The sequence below is a fragment of the Perna viridis genome, chromosome 7, assembly GCF_037379345.1.
Source record: "Perna viridis isolate PV_CMFRI_1.1 ecotype Kerala chromosome 7, ASM3737934v1, whole genome shotgun sequence".
Taxonomy (NCBI): domain Eukaryota; kingdom Metazoa; phylum Mollusca; class Bivalvia; order Mytilida; family Mytilidae; genus Perna; species Perna viridis.
Window position 1 is genome coordinate 1409148 of NC_142451.1, and position 14246 is coordinate 1423393.

General features: G+C 41.1%; 1 protein-coding gene across 1 annotated transcript; it reads left to right on the top strand.

The window, feature by feature from the left end:
- The first annotated feature begins 725 nt into the window (after window positions 1-725).
- Window positions 726-10679, top strand: LOC148610892 (uncharacterized). The gene is made up of 2 exons (XM_088590760.1): window positions 726-824; window positions 1257-10679. The coding sequence occupies exon 2, from the start codon at window positions 6522-6524 to the stop codon at window positions 6942-6944; it is 423 nt and encodes a 140-aa protein (XP_088446886.1). The 5' UTR covers window positions 726-824; window positions 1257-6521; the 3' UTR covers window positions 6945-10679.
- Window positions 10680-14246: the final 3567 nt, after the last annotated feature.

Here is a 14246-nt window from a genome sequence, read left to right on the forward strand (position 1 = left end):
TGTTTCCCATTCTAAACCGCTTCATTTTTTCTATAATATTGAATCGGTTGTTTTTCTAATCGTTAACATCTGTCCAATGTTTTCAACGTTCATTTATCAGAAAGTTAGTTTCTAAACCGCCTCATTTTCAAGTTGAATTGGATAGTATTATTCCAAAGAAGGTAAGCTCTATTTTTCAAAAGAGTATTTCACAACGTTCATAAACATCTGTTTTACGATTATTGATTTTCGAATGGGTCACAACCCCAACGATTGTTTTCCGTCATTTTAAAATCGTTGCATTTTTTTTACCTATCTATAATATTGAATCGGTTGATTTTTAATCTTTAACCTCTGTTCATTTTTTGTCCACGTTCATTTTTTAGAAAGTAAATGTCTTAACTGCTTCATTTTCTTTTTTCAGCTATTACAAAGTTGAATCGGATATTATTATTCCAAAATAGGTAAGCTCTATTTTTCAAAAGAATATTTCACAACGTTCATTAACATCTGTTTTACGATTATTGATTTTCGAATGAGTCACAAGCCTAACATTTGTTTTCCGTCATTTTAAAATCGCTACATTTGTAGATATCTAGAGTATCATAATTATTCCAAGAGTTGTTGTCACAATTTTAAACAGAAATGCAAAAAGAGAACGTTAGCCCCTATTCATATTGACAAAATTGTCTTTGTTCTACGCAGAATTTTACTATTGATTTTTAATGAGTCATTACGGAGAAAACATCTGCTCCTTTTATCATTTTTCCAATTAATCGGGTTTTCTCCGCCTCTCTTACTTTATTTTTCAGACCATCAAAAGATACCAATTATATATACAAAAGGTAAGTTTAAATATGTTCATTATTCTGTAATTGTCGAAATCCTTTCGAATAACATTCTGTAGAAGTCGTAAACTAGTTTATTACGTAAAACCATTTATAATAAGAAGGAACATTTATATGTTATTAATTTCAGTAGATAATTGTTTCTTTTTTATTACAGACCCGCTAAGTGATTTAATAGCACTTGTTTAACAGACTATTCCGGGACCTTTACATTATACTTTACATTATAATCATTTCATTAAAATTCACTTTCTATTCAACCATCCATCGATTGATACATTTGACACCTGCTATAAAATTTCTATTGTTGTTATTTAAATTTAAATCTCAGACAGTTACATTTAGTATTATCGATCGACGATGACGCGGGCTAAGTACACTCGTGTTTGTTAACAAAAAGGGAGATCACTCCAATTTTCTTTTTTTCAGATATGGCTTTCGTCTGTGAGATTTGTGGGAATAGTTTTGATGAAAAGAGAAGTCTGACCCGACACATGAAAGTCCACTGGGGAAAACAAACATAACCCTGTAATGTGTGTGGAAAGGAATTCAACCGGGCGGACGTCAGAAAACGCCACCAAGAAACCCACGGAGACCGTCCCTTCTTCGAATGTCGGCTCTGTGGGCACATTTTATTCTATTTATTTTATTCTATATTCTTATTCTATATTCTTTATTCTATACCTCTCACTCTACTACACTCCCTTTACAAAACAAGTCTTGACACTCCTGTTTCTGACCCCACTTTATCATTATACAGACTTGTTGCCATCATTTTGGATATTGGTTTCCACAGACTCTTTAAACCAGTTTGTGAAGAAAAACGTTTCTCAACAAAGGTATAGATGCAATTAATTTGGCTAACATCCTCCATCACAAAAACGTTACCAACAAAATTCCCACATATTTCAAAGACAAATCCATACCAATTATTTCATATTCCTATACTTCACCCATCGCATCCAAAATTTTCAATTATAAAACGCTATTGCAGAACCTCGAGATTGAGGACTTCAAGGCTAAACCATCTGACTGTTCTTGCAAAACCTCTCCATTCAAATATGGTCCTTCTGGTCACGTCGTTACGAGAGATTTAACAATTATCGAAAACGAATCTCTCCTTAATATCCTTTCTAAAGGTCCCAAGTACCATGAACCACGCTCCATAAATTGGAATTATAACTTTAAAGTTCTTATGGATGCCGTCGAGGACTATGCAAGAAAATGGATAAAACGAGAACAAGAAGACATTGATTCTCTGTCAGAGTGGTTGAAGGCCGTGAGGTCTTTAATTTTGAAACGAATGAAAGTTTTAAGTAGGTCAATGAGTGCCAAGGCTACATCAGTTTTCAAAGACCCCGATGTAGCAAAAACATTGTCTACTATACATGACAAATATGTTGTCGTACCAGCAGACAAAGCCCAAAACGTTTTATATCCAATGTTTATTATCAGAGGTAGACGTAGAAAATAATAGCAGTGATAAGACCTATACTGCTACCACTCTTTCCAAAGAAGAGATTGTGGAAAACCATAAATCTGTGCTATCCTCTTTTGGTCTCTCTACCAAGGACGATGATTGTGATTTACCGTCTATGTACTGGATTCCTAAACTTCACAAGAATCCATACAAACAACGTTTCATAGCTGGATCTGCAAAATGTACCACCAAACCTCTTTCAAAACTTTTAACTTCTATACTGACAACTGTCAAAGAGGGTCTACAGTCCTACCACAACACTTGTTACTCCCGTAGTGGTATTAATTCAATGTGGATCCTGGAAAAATTCAAAAGATCTTTTGGAGACAATCAGTTCAAGACCATTATCTGAATATAATAGCATTACAACCTATGATTTTTCAATACTGTATACTTCTATTCCCCATACTCAGTTAAAATCCCGACTTAAAAACATTATACATCGTTGTTTTTCTTAAAAAGATGGTACACCTAGATACAAATATATAGTTCTTGGTAGAGAGTCCTCATACTTTGTAAGAAATAATTCCAAATCATCTTCCAAATATACAGAGGAAGATGTTTACAAAATGCTGGAATTTTTAATCGACAACATATTTGTCCAGTGTGATGGACGTGTTTTTCAACAAACGGTCGGCATTCCAATGGGAACAAATCGTGCTCCTTTACTAGCTGACCTATTCCTTCACTCTTATGAGGCTGACTTTATAGCTGATCTGATCAGAAAGAAAGAATATTGTTTGGCTAGATCCTTCAATCTCAGTTTCCGCTATATAGATGACGTGTTATCTTTAAACAATCCTAATTTCGGGGATTTGATACATCGCATCTACCCAAAAGAACTTGAGAAAAAGATACTACAGACACTGTGAAGTCAGCCTCATATCTTGACCTACACTTAGAAATCGATGGTAAGGGAAAACTATTGACCAAACTTTACGACAAACGTGATGACTTTTCATTCAGAATTGTCAACTTTCATTTCATCTGTGGCAACATCTCTTCGGCTCCTGCGTATGGAGTGTTCATATCACAACTCATACGTTATGCCAGAGCTTGCCGAAACTACGCAGACTTTTTGTATCGCGCTAGAACTCTAACAAATCGGCTTCTGGAACAGGGTTATGTTGCTACAAGATTGAAGTCATCACTACAGAAGTTTTATGGTCGTCATCATGAACTCGTGGATCGTTATGGTGTATTCATCAGCACCATGAAAACTGATTTATTCAACGGGTCATAGTTTTCCTTTCCTCGTTTGTCTACCACGGACTTGACTTTTTATGAGCAATTCGGCGGGTGTTTCTAGAAAAGCAGAGGACGCTTACCCTACCGGTGCACCTGGTCCATGCTCCCAGTTTTTAGTGGAGTCCGAGTTGCTCATTTACTTTTTTTACTTTGTATGTATGATTTTAGTTACTTTACGTTCTTTGTTGTGTATGTCTGTTTTCCATGTCTGGTCTTTGTCCCTGGATTACATTCTCTTGATTACCGCTATAACCTTGGTTCCCTTGATTACTCTTTAATCGAAAGGACAACTGCCAGCAACATATGGCCAGCCACGAACGACGTATGGGAGAACTAACTGCTAGAGACAGATCCAGAAGTCCCATTCGTCGCCCGTCGGAAACCAGCAGTCGCACAAAAACAAACAGCCGCTCGTCAAAATTCAACAGTCGCACCAACAAAGCAACCGTTCCGTCATCTCCTCTTTCCCCGAAGCAACAGCCACACAGCCCGACATATTACCAGAAGACCCAGAGACCCGTACACTATATCTCAGGCACTGGGACTCTATCAAGACCGGTGAAAGTACCGGGAACCCCGTGCGGGACCGATACAACAACGTCCTTGACGATACAGCTACCCTTCCAGATATGGCCAGAAGTATATTTCTACAACAACCGACGGCATATACCACCAATATATCCTTTAGATTTATTTTGAGGAACGCAGAAACTGGGGAATGGCGGTATTACCATTCCGGCTTCAATAATCATTGGTTCCTAGAAAGCCCGCTTCGCATCAGAAACGAGGAGTATCTAGAACGTTTTATTTAAGATTTATATCGCCAGGACTTGCTGGCGTTAATCCTTAAACAGCGCCCAAATACAAATGGGTCGTTCATTTATTGACAAACGTAACATTTTACATCAATAAGATTTTCAACCACCCTATCGGAGCTCCCGTCTTTCTACCGGACTACGTCGCCAAAACCCAGGGCTTGAACAACATGATATGTGGAACTCGTGGACAATATAGTGACAATTTATGCTTTTTTTCGCTGCTTAGCCGCGCACCACGGAGCCGTCATTACAGACGTTGAAACAAGAGCCAAACAGTATTATTACCAATATATAGACCACACAGAACAGTCCGCTCGTGATTTCAAAGGCGTTTATATCTACGAACTGCCTTTCATATCTAAACGATATTAGCTCTGATGCTTATGGCAACCTACAAAGAAAATACTTGACTGCTTTTCAAGAAATTTATAACTGCTTAGATAACGATCTTCAACACAGACCTGGAAAAGAAATGGAACAGAAAAAGAAAGGACATTATTTATATAAATTATACCAGAAGTTGGAGCGATATTTAGAGAACTCCCGGTCATTGGATTCAATTCTGGAAGATATGACATCAATGCCATGAAAGTCAATTTTTTTATCGTGTTTAGTGGATCGCAGCCTTGTTAAATATGCAGTGAAACGAAACAATAACTTTATGGCCGTCAAAACCGAAAAACTAAAATTTTTAGACATTATGAATTATTTGGCTCCGGGATTTAGTTATGCACAGTTTGTAAAAGCTTACGGATGTAAAGAAGAAATGGGACACTTTCCGTATGAGTGGATGACTTCCCTTGACAAACTAGAGGCCGCCATCGAATTACCACGAAGCGTTTTGTAGTTCATTGAAAAATGAAAACATTTCCGAAAAACATATGACCACCATGGAGGATTTTTTAATTTGGTACAACAATAAAGACGTTGAACCGATGCTGGAAGCTATCGACAAGATGTTTTGTTATTATAAAAACCGAAACTTAGATATGTTTAAAGACGGCATCAGCGTTCCTGGACTTATCTTAAAATATATGTTTCAAGACCTGCCGGTCTATTTCACACGACCGACCAAAAATAATAAAGATGTGTACCGCTTATTTAAAGACAATATAGTCGGAGGACCCAACATAGTATTTCACCGGTACCACGAGAAAGATGTTACCACCATACGCCCGGCAAACCCTGTAAAAAAATCATTGGATACGATGCAAATGCGTTATATTTATGGTCCTTTATGCAGGATATTCCGACCGGACATATTAGTATTCGAAAAGCGGACACCGGCTTCAAATTGGAAACACCATTGCGATACAAACGCATGGCAATCGATTGGTTGGAATGGGAAGCACGAAGTAGCGGTCATCAAATACGACACCAAGCCAACGATACAGAAAAATTAATCGGAATGGATCGTCTTCCCGTCGACGGCTATTGTAAGGAATAAAATCTAATATATGAATTCCAGGGATGTATATGGCACGGGCACGACTGTGGTTTAACCCAAAAACACGGCGGTATAAATCCCGTCAACGGTAAACCGTTCACGGACTTGAGATCCAAACAAAAGAAAAAATAGAATATATGGAAAATCTCGGATATACCGTCGTGCAAATGTGGGAATGTGAGTGGATCGAAACGTGGTGCTACGACGTGTACCAGACCATTTATCGAACCGTAGAGGATGTCGACTTTGTACAAGGAGTCCCCGACCTTGACACCTTGGATCTCAGAGAGAAACACTGACTTATTCTAGACGATATTTCTCTTTTAAGTGTCATGTTGCTGGTTCAGAATCTGTTCAACAAACACAAGTATCACAGAACTGATCAATCTGAATGCCCATTACTTGGTTCTGTATAAAAATCCCAGAGACGTATCACAGGCCATGACCATGGCCCAACAAATGTTCCCCAAAAAGGCAAACTACTTTATGAAATCGTACAAGTATGCCACTGCCAAACCACACGAATATTTACTGATCGACATGAAATAGGCTACTCCCGACATATTGAGATTGAGAAGCAACATTTTCCCGGCTGAGAATCAGGACGTATTCGCTATTATATAAGGCGACTTTACCACGACCGGAATTCATTCTGCGACCGGATACTGAAGGAGTAACATGGTCACCCCGCCTGCGAAAACATGCGACAGATATCGCCTATTTACAGAAAAGCGAAACCCTGCATCAGAAAGGCATTGACACAGAAAGCGGACAGGAGTTTGGTAGAGTGTTTTTGTGAAATAGCGGACAACATACTCAGAGGAAACGTCCAGCTAACACCTCAACAAATAGCCAGACTGAAGAAAAGGAACAGTGGACTTGGACTGCTGACAAAGAAAACGATCCCTCTGAAACAAAAAAGCCGTCTTACAAAAAGGAGGATTTCTTGGTTCTCTACTGGTTTCCATCCTGTCAAAGTTGATGCAATGAAACGAATGGCATTGACCAACCCCTATGTGCGACCCCAACCCAGACCTAGACCACCCGTCGACCAAAGAGTGAAAGCCATGGATACTCCCGATCAAAACATGAGAACGTTACCCGGAAGACCTACCAGAAAATGATAATTCAGATATAGAGGAGAAACGATAGAAGGAACGAGGAACGATGGAAGAACATGACACAAAAGGAGACCCCGAGAAGACGGGCAGACAGTGAGTTTCCCGTAAAATTCGAAACGCCCATGAAAACCCCGAGGTCGATCCCCATGACGACACCTAGACTTCCAAAATGGACCCAGTATAAAGGAAAAGTAACGACCCAAATATAATCAGTTTACAACATGGAATCGAGCTATTACCATATATCAGAGCCTGGCAGTTACGGCGGAATCAATAAGTTTAAACCTAAAGGATACGCCAAAAAGGAAGTGAAGCGATGACTACAGACTCAGGATGCGTATACGTTACACTAACCGACCCGACGGAGATTTCACAGGACAAAAGTCATATCTACGGTATAGACTATCATTGGCAAGCGGACTTGGTGGACGTCCATACAACAAAGAGTTCAAGTATCTATTGACCTGTATAGACGTGTTATCCAGGTATGCATGGGTCGTTCCGATAAAAGATAAGACTGGAAAAACACTAAAAGAAGCTTTCAACACTATCTTTGAAGAAGGAAGTGTTCCCATACGACTACAGACGAATTTACGAATGGAGTGTTTCAAAAATTTTTGAAAGAGAAGGACGTTCATTTTTTCCCTTCGTATAACGATGAAACCAAGGCTTGTATCGTAGAGCGTTTCAACAGAACGTTAAAAACCAAGATGTGGAAATATTTTACCCATAGAGAAACTCTCACTTACCTCGGTAAACTCTTACAACAGAACGATTCACAGATCCATCGGTATGCCACCGGAAGCCGTCAACTGGGCCTATCAAACCGTAGTAGCTAAGCAGTTATACGGCAAAGGAAAACCCAAGAAGTGTAAATTTATTACCGGAGATAGAGTTACACTCGCAAAGTATAAGCGAACATTTAAAAAGGGAGACCTCCCAAGCTAGACCCGAGAACTGTTCACAGTATTCAAGGGTATCGAGACGAAGCTACCCGAGTACGTCGTAAAAGACGATAGCGGCGAAACGTTGGAAGGGATTTTCTACGCCAAGGAATTATAGAAAGTGATCAAGAACGACGACGTGTACGCACTAGAAACGGTATTGAAAAAGAGGAAGAAGGAACGGCGAGTACAGTACTTGATCAAATGGTTGGGTTACAAAGACACTTTCAATAGTTGGATCTTTAAAGACGACATTATAAAACGGGACGTTAAATCCTGAACGGCTCAGTCATACAGAAAACAGCGGGCGAAGCGGACATCTGGAAAACGTATGGAAAGAAAACACCTCGGTCTGAAGTGGTGTACTTGTGTCAAGTACTCGTACTCAATACGATCATCGTAGTCGGCATTTATAATTTGACCGTGGGTTCGGATAAAAAAAACTTTGTGGACCTCATTATTGAGCAGCTGCTTAGGATATCTCTTACCCAATTCCAGTCTCAAGACGAAGCATGTTTTCCTGACACTGCCCAGTAACAGTTCCATTGAATATTTTCCCGTCAATACCGTGACCAAGTATACGACGAGACTCCCTAAACGGTGGATTTAGACGGGTCGTGGGAAGTCGAACTGGCCAAGATACAGTACCCTCATTCCTGGTACAACGTTAAACAATCTGAAATGTGGCAAAGACTTCACTACAGAAGAGGCAAGGAAAAACACTTGAGGATGCACAATTTCGACATTCCATAAGGTTTTTATGCAAACCCGAGAAAACTGGTTCAAAAAATGGATCAGATGAGAGACAAGGTAAAGTTCGACAGGTATTTTCACGTCTCCATCACTGACGTCAACCGAAAAGCCTAGATCCACGTGAAAAAAAAAGATTGTCTCGTTACCATCAGCAGGCGAGTTACAAAAAGCCTTGGGATTCAAGTTATTGGTATTCAACGATGGAGTGCATCACGCAGAGTACGTGGCAGATTTATCGCCAAGACTGACGTCACTGTACGTGTATTGTCCATTGGTAGAACACCGAATGGTTGGAGATGCACACGTGCCCTTACTGAGAACGGTTCCCGTGGAAGGGCGAGACGAGGAAACCATCACGAGGGTCTTTGGTCCTGTACACTACGTTCCCTTGCTACAACGACAATTTCAGAACGTCGACATAGATATAAAGGACGACACGGGCGGATCAATGCCATTCGAGCGAGGAGGTGCGGTGGTGACACTACATTTTAGAAAGAGAAAAGACACTGTTGTAAGATGAGAACGAAGCACAGGTCAGACGCTAGAGCCTACCACGAATATTATTTGAATCAAGCCGGGAAAGGACCACCCGTATACGGAGGGAGGGATTTCAAAGAGGACACGGACTAGGCATCGGCCGTTCCACTGTTAAAACGAGGAGCAAAATCTATAGGAAAAGAAACTTTAAAGACTGGACTCAACCTGGCGTCCGACGTGATTGAAAGACAGAACGTGAAAAAAGCTTTACAAACCAGAATAAAATCGGCCGGTCGGAATATGGTACAGAAAGCACTAATCAGCGTTGGAACCCCCGGCGAGAGACCTATAAAAGCTCAGACCAGAAGAAAGAAGCGCAGACGACGTCAGACCGGCAAACGGAACGGACCTCGTGATATCTTCACATAAACCATGGCTCTCGTACACCTAGAATCATGCGAATGCGCCAGATCGGAGTTGGATTTGTTTGCTGTTCCACCTACACAGACCAGTGTGGAACACGAGTATTTGGGAAGAAAAAGGATCACTTCGACCTTGACGGATCAAGGGCCTTACGAATTCGTAGTCAGCGGAGATGGAGACGATTACATCGATCTGGCAAAGAACTATCTCTCCATAGAAGCACAGATAGTCAACAAGGATGAAACAGACTTAGACGCAGACAAAGACGTGGGACTTGTCAATTTGTGGATGCATGCATTCCCTGTTTAGCGATATTAGTGTCAGTTTGAACGAAAAACTGGTGTCGCCACCGACGAGTACTTATCCTTACAGAGCACATATAGAAATGCTTTTGAGTTATGGACCCGCGGCAAAGGAATCTCAGTTGACGAGTGCCATGTGGTACACGGATACGGCAGGATTGATGGCCGACAGAACGGCAAACAACAAGGGATTCACCAAACGGAAGACACTGACGGCAGATAGTAAATCGATACAAATGATGGGAAAACTTCATTTGGATGTGTTTTGTGAAGACAAATATCTCCTCAACCACGTAGATTTGAAGCTGAAATAAAGAAGAAGCCCGACGAATTTTCGCTGTGGGGAGACACCAACAAATATAAAGTAAAACTCAAGAACATTTCGCTATTGGTCAGAAAAGTACAGTTGAGTCACGCTATTAGAATGGCCTACGCTAGTGCACTGGACAAAACCAGCGTCAAGTACGCCATCAGGAGAGTAGAAGTCAAGATGGACACCGTACCGAGAGGAAATATGAATTACATACAAGAAAACATGTTTCTCGGACAATTATCGAAAAGGCTCATCATAGGATGCGTAAACAGCGACGCTCTGAACGGCACCATTACAAAGAATCCTTTCGATTTCAAACACAAGATCAATTTCGTGGCTCTCAACATAGACGGACGATAGGTTCCGGCCCAGGTACTACAGCTCAATTTTCCAACCGGAGGATACATCAAAAGCTACATAGGCCTCTTCACCACCATCGAGAAAATGTAACAGAACGAAGAAACGCCATCACGAAAAGACTACGCCAAAGGATACACACCATTCGTCTTTGATTTGACACCGTACATGTCGGAAGTGGGAGCATTTCAGCTGATAAAACAGGGCAACCTGAGAGTGGAGATTCATTTTTCGGAAGCCCTTCAAGCTACCACCAACGTCGTATTGTATGCCGAATTTGACAACGTCATTGAAATAGATAGAAAGATAGAAACAGACAAGTGTTGTGTGACTACAGTGCATGATGAACAAGACAGACATTGACGCCATACTGAAAAAGCATCCGGTCACCAGACACGTATTTGAAGGGGTGTATGCGAGTAACAGATTGCCCAAAGTCTTAAACGTTCCCTTTGCTTTAGTGGGAACACGGATCCGGATAATCTCCCCGAAACACACTGGGTAGCCGTATACGTAGACGCCAATTCGAGAGGAGAATACTACGACCCGACGGGAAGACCACCCTTTCAACACGCCTACCTGAATTTTATGAACATTGCAGTAGTTGTACGTACAACGCAGTACGAGTACAAGAAGAAGATTCCATTGTGTGTGGACAACATTGTATTTTTTACCTCATACACAGATGTGCAGGACGACCCATGACGCACGTGACCAGGACCCAGGACGACCCCGAAGAAGCTACAGATATAGTTGTCGATTTTGTCAATAAAGTATCGAAAATGTGTCATGGCGTTGTTATTCATAAAATCCGAGACGAAAATCATACATTTATTCATAACATTACAACAATCCGTACGGATTACATTCAAAACAACATACGGCATCTTCTATTTTTTGATGTATCATATAACACAGAAGTTTCTCCTTTAAACCCGGAACTAGGTTCGGAATGACTTTCATCACGTCCAACAACGTATCATATTGTTCGAATGCCAAACTGATTCCATGCTTACTGGGGTGTTTCAGGTTGTCGTTAGGTGATATCCAGTAACGTCTGGTATCCACACACCAATTATCGTTTCCGGCCGTGACGTAGACGTTTGCCCTAAATGTTCGCTCATGTAACCAAATCGACTGTTCTTTATACATTCCACAACACTGGAAATTTCATTTACGTTATTTTCCAACACCTTCCACCGACCGAGGGAAAAGTTAATTGTCACCGGATCTTGGATCAGTTGAACGATTCCACCGTCCACTTCGAGGTGAACGCCTCCACCTAAATTGAATTTTGATAGACTGCAGATAACATATTTCCATGTCTTTTTCTTCTGGGTGGGCCAAGACGCTCACCAGATCGTCCCTGTTCAGTTCCATTCAGGTTTGGCAAAATATGTCAAAAGCTTTGGGTCCTCTCCTGGGCAGGGGTTCCAGTAAGGCTCTCGCCCTCGCCGCTCTAGTCGGTTGATTCACAATATATTCGCTCATTTCTTCGGATAAGATATCACTTTCTACGAGATACGGTATCACTTTTTCGGTAGGTGTTTCTTTCACCAGTTTCACGTTGTTTTTAGTCAGGCTGAGTCTGTTCTGGGAATTCATTCTACAACAGAAAACAAAAAATAATCAATACTGAACCTTACCCACGAGGGCCCCTGGTTGCAAGTAAGCAAACATACTTCGAGGCTTGGTTACATTGTAGTGTTTGTTTGTGTTGAACCCAAGCCCCGGAGAAAACCATGCGCCAAAAGCTAAGATGTTAATATTCTTACCTTTTCTCTTCTGAAATCCGGAAGAGAATGATGATTTCAAAAATGTCCGGAGTGTTTATCCTCCTTGCGACCGCACGTGATTGGATCTCACACGTTTGAATTTCATTTGTCGCAATTAACACATTTGAATTTTATTGGTCGCAATTAACACATTTGAATTTTATTGGTCACAATTAACACATTTAAATCTATAGGAGGACGCTAATAAAGGAGCGGTTTTATGTAATTAACGATTCCAATAAATTGGACGACGCCAATGAGACAGCGGGTCCCGTTTTGAACTCGTCCGCGTCGGACTAATACACTATAGCGTGGGGATGGTAAGGGTCAAAAGGGTCATGGTTCAGGAAAGTCATAATGGTCTTTGGTCAGAATGGCCAGAATGGTCAGTGGTCAGTGGTAAGAATGGTCAGTGGTCACTTTCGGTCACACCCAAGGGTCACTTCCGGTCATTGATCACCGGATATGACGTCATGAACATTCGCATTGGGTAGCACCACCTTGCCCCACCTGAAAAATGCTAAACGTTTCCCAAATCTCTACTACTGTTCTCATTCTAGCCCATCGCAAGGCTCACTGCGTCTTTTACGCTACGAGAACCATGCAAACAGACCAATACAGTCCACATACGCATCCTGTCCAGCAAAAGACAACCTTAGAAAGACAGAATCGATGCAAACTGGTTTACCGGACTACGGTACTTTGATGACAGAACTACACCAATATGCTTTGAGAAAAGAAAAAACCAAGATACTTTGATGAATGGACTACGCCAAGACCCTTATACTTCGATGAAAGGGCTATGCCAATCGATCCAAGATGAAACTCAAGAAAACTTGCCCAAGGACCCAGCTGACCAAAACTTTTTCATACACACGACAGACGATCCCCTTGCTTTCGACGTTACCAAAGGATACTTGGACGACCATTTCATGCCGTGGGCCCATCCTTTTACCAGTGCCATAGCAAGACCCACCGGAAGTGGAAAAACGATGTTTGTACGCCGATTCGTACAAAACGTGAAACACATCATGATGCCTATCCGGTGATGATCGAATAACGTGGTGCTACGATGTGTACCAGACCATTTATGGAACCATGGAGAATGTCCACTTTGTACAAGGACTCCCCGACCTTGACATATTGGATCACAGAGAGAGACACTTGCCTTCCTCCTTTGTCTACCCCGACTTGACTTTTTATGAGCAACTCGGCGGGTGTTTCTAGAAAAGCAAAGGACGCTTACCCTACCGGTGCACCAGGTCCATGCTCCCAGTTTTTAGCGGGTTGCTCATTTACTTTTGTTACTTTGTATGTATGATTTAGTTACTTTATGTTCTTTGTTGTGTATGTCTTTTTTCTATGTCTGGTCTTTGTCCCTGGATTACATTTTGATTACCGCTATAACCTTGGTTCCCTTGATTAATCTTGTTCTAGACAAAATGATGAATTCGGTCACTGAATCGATTTCGCATCTCTTCACGAAATATTCTCACTATAAAAATATAAGTGTCATGTTGCTGGTTCAGAATCTGTTCAACAAAAACAAGTATCACGGAATCATCAGTCTGAATGCTCATTACCTGGTTCTTTTTAAAAATTCCAGAGACGTATCACAGGCCATGACCATGGCCCAACAAATGTTTCCCAAACAGACAAACTATTTTATGAACTCGTTAAAGTATACCCCACGGATATTTATTGATCGACATGAAACAGTGCACTCTCGACAACTTGAGATTGAGAAGCAACATTTTCCCATGGGAAATTCAGGATGTGTTCTTAGATGAAAAAAACAACAGTATAAATAGAGATGGAAAAGGATGTGTAGTCACTTCTTGGCCGACACGCAAAGGAAAGGGACGCACCCGTAGCAATAAAGATTTCAAGGTAGTTTCCAGTCGAGGGATTAATTTAGAAGAAGTCGCCAAACGTGATGCCATACACGTGCAATGGACGAC

What these genes read in the sequence shown, in the direction of transcription:
- LOC148610892 (XM_088590760.1), top strand. Translation starts at nt 6,522, where the DNA reads ATGCGACAGATATCGCCTATTTACAGAAAAGCGAAACCCTGCATCAGA.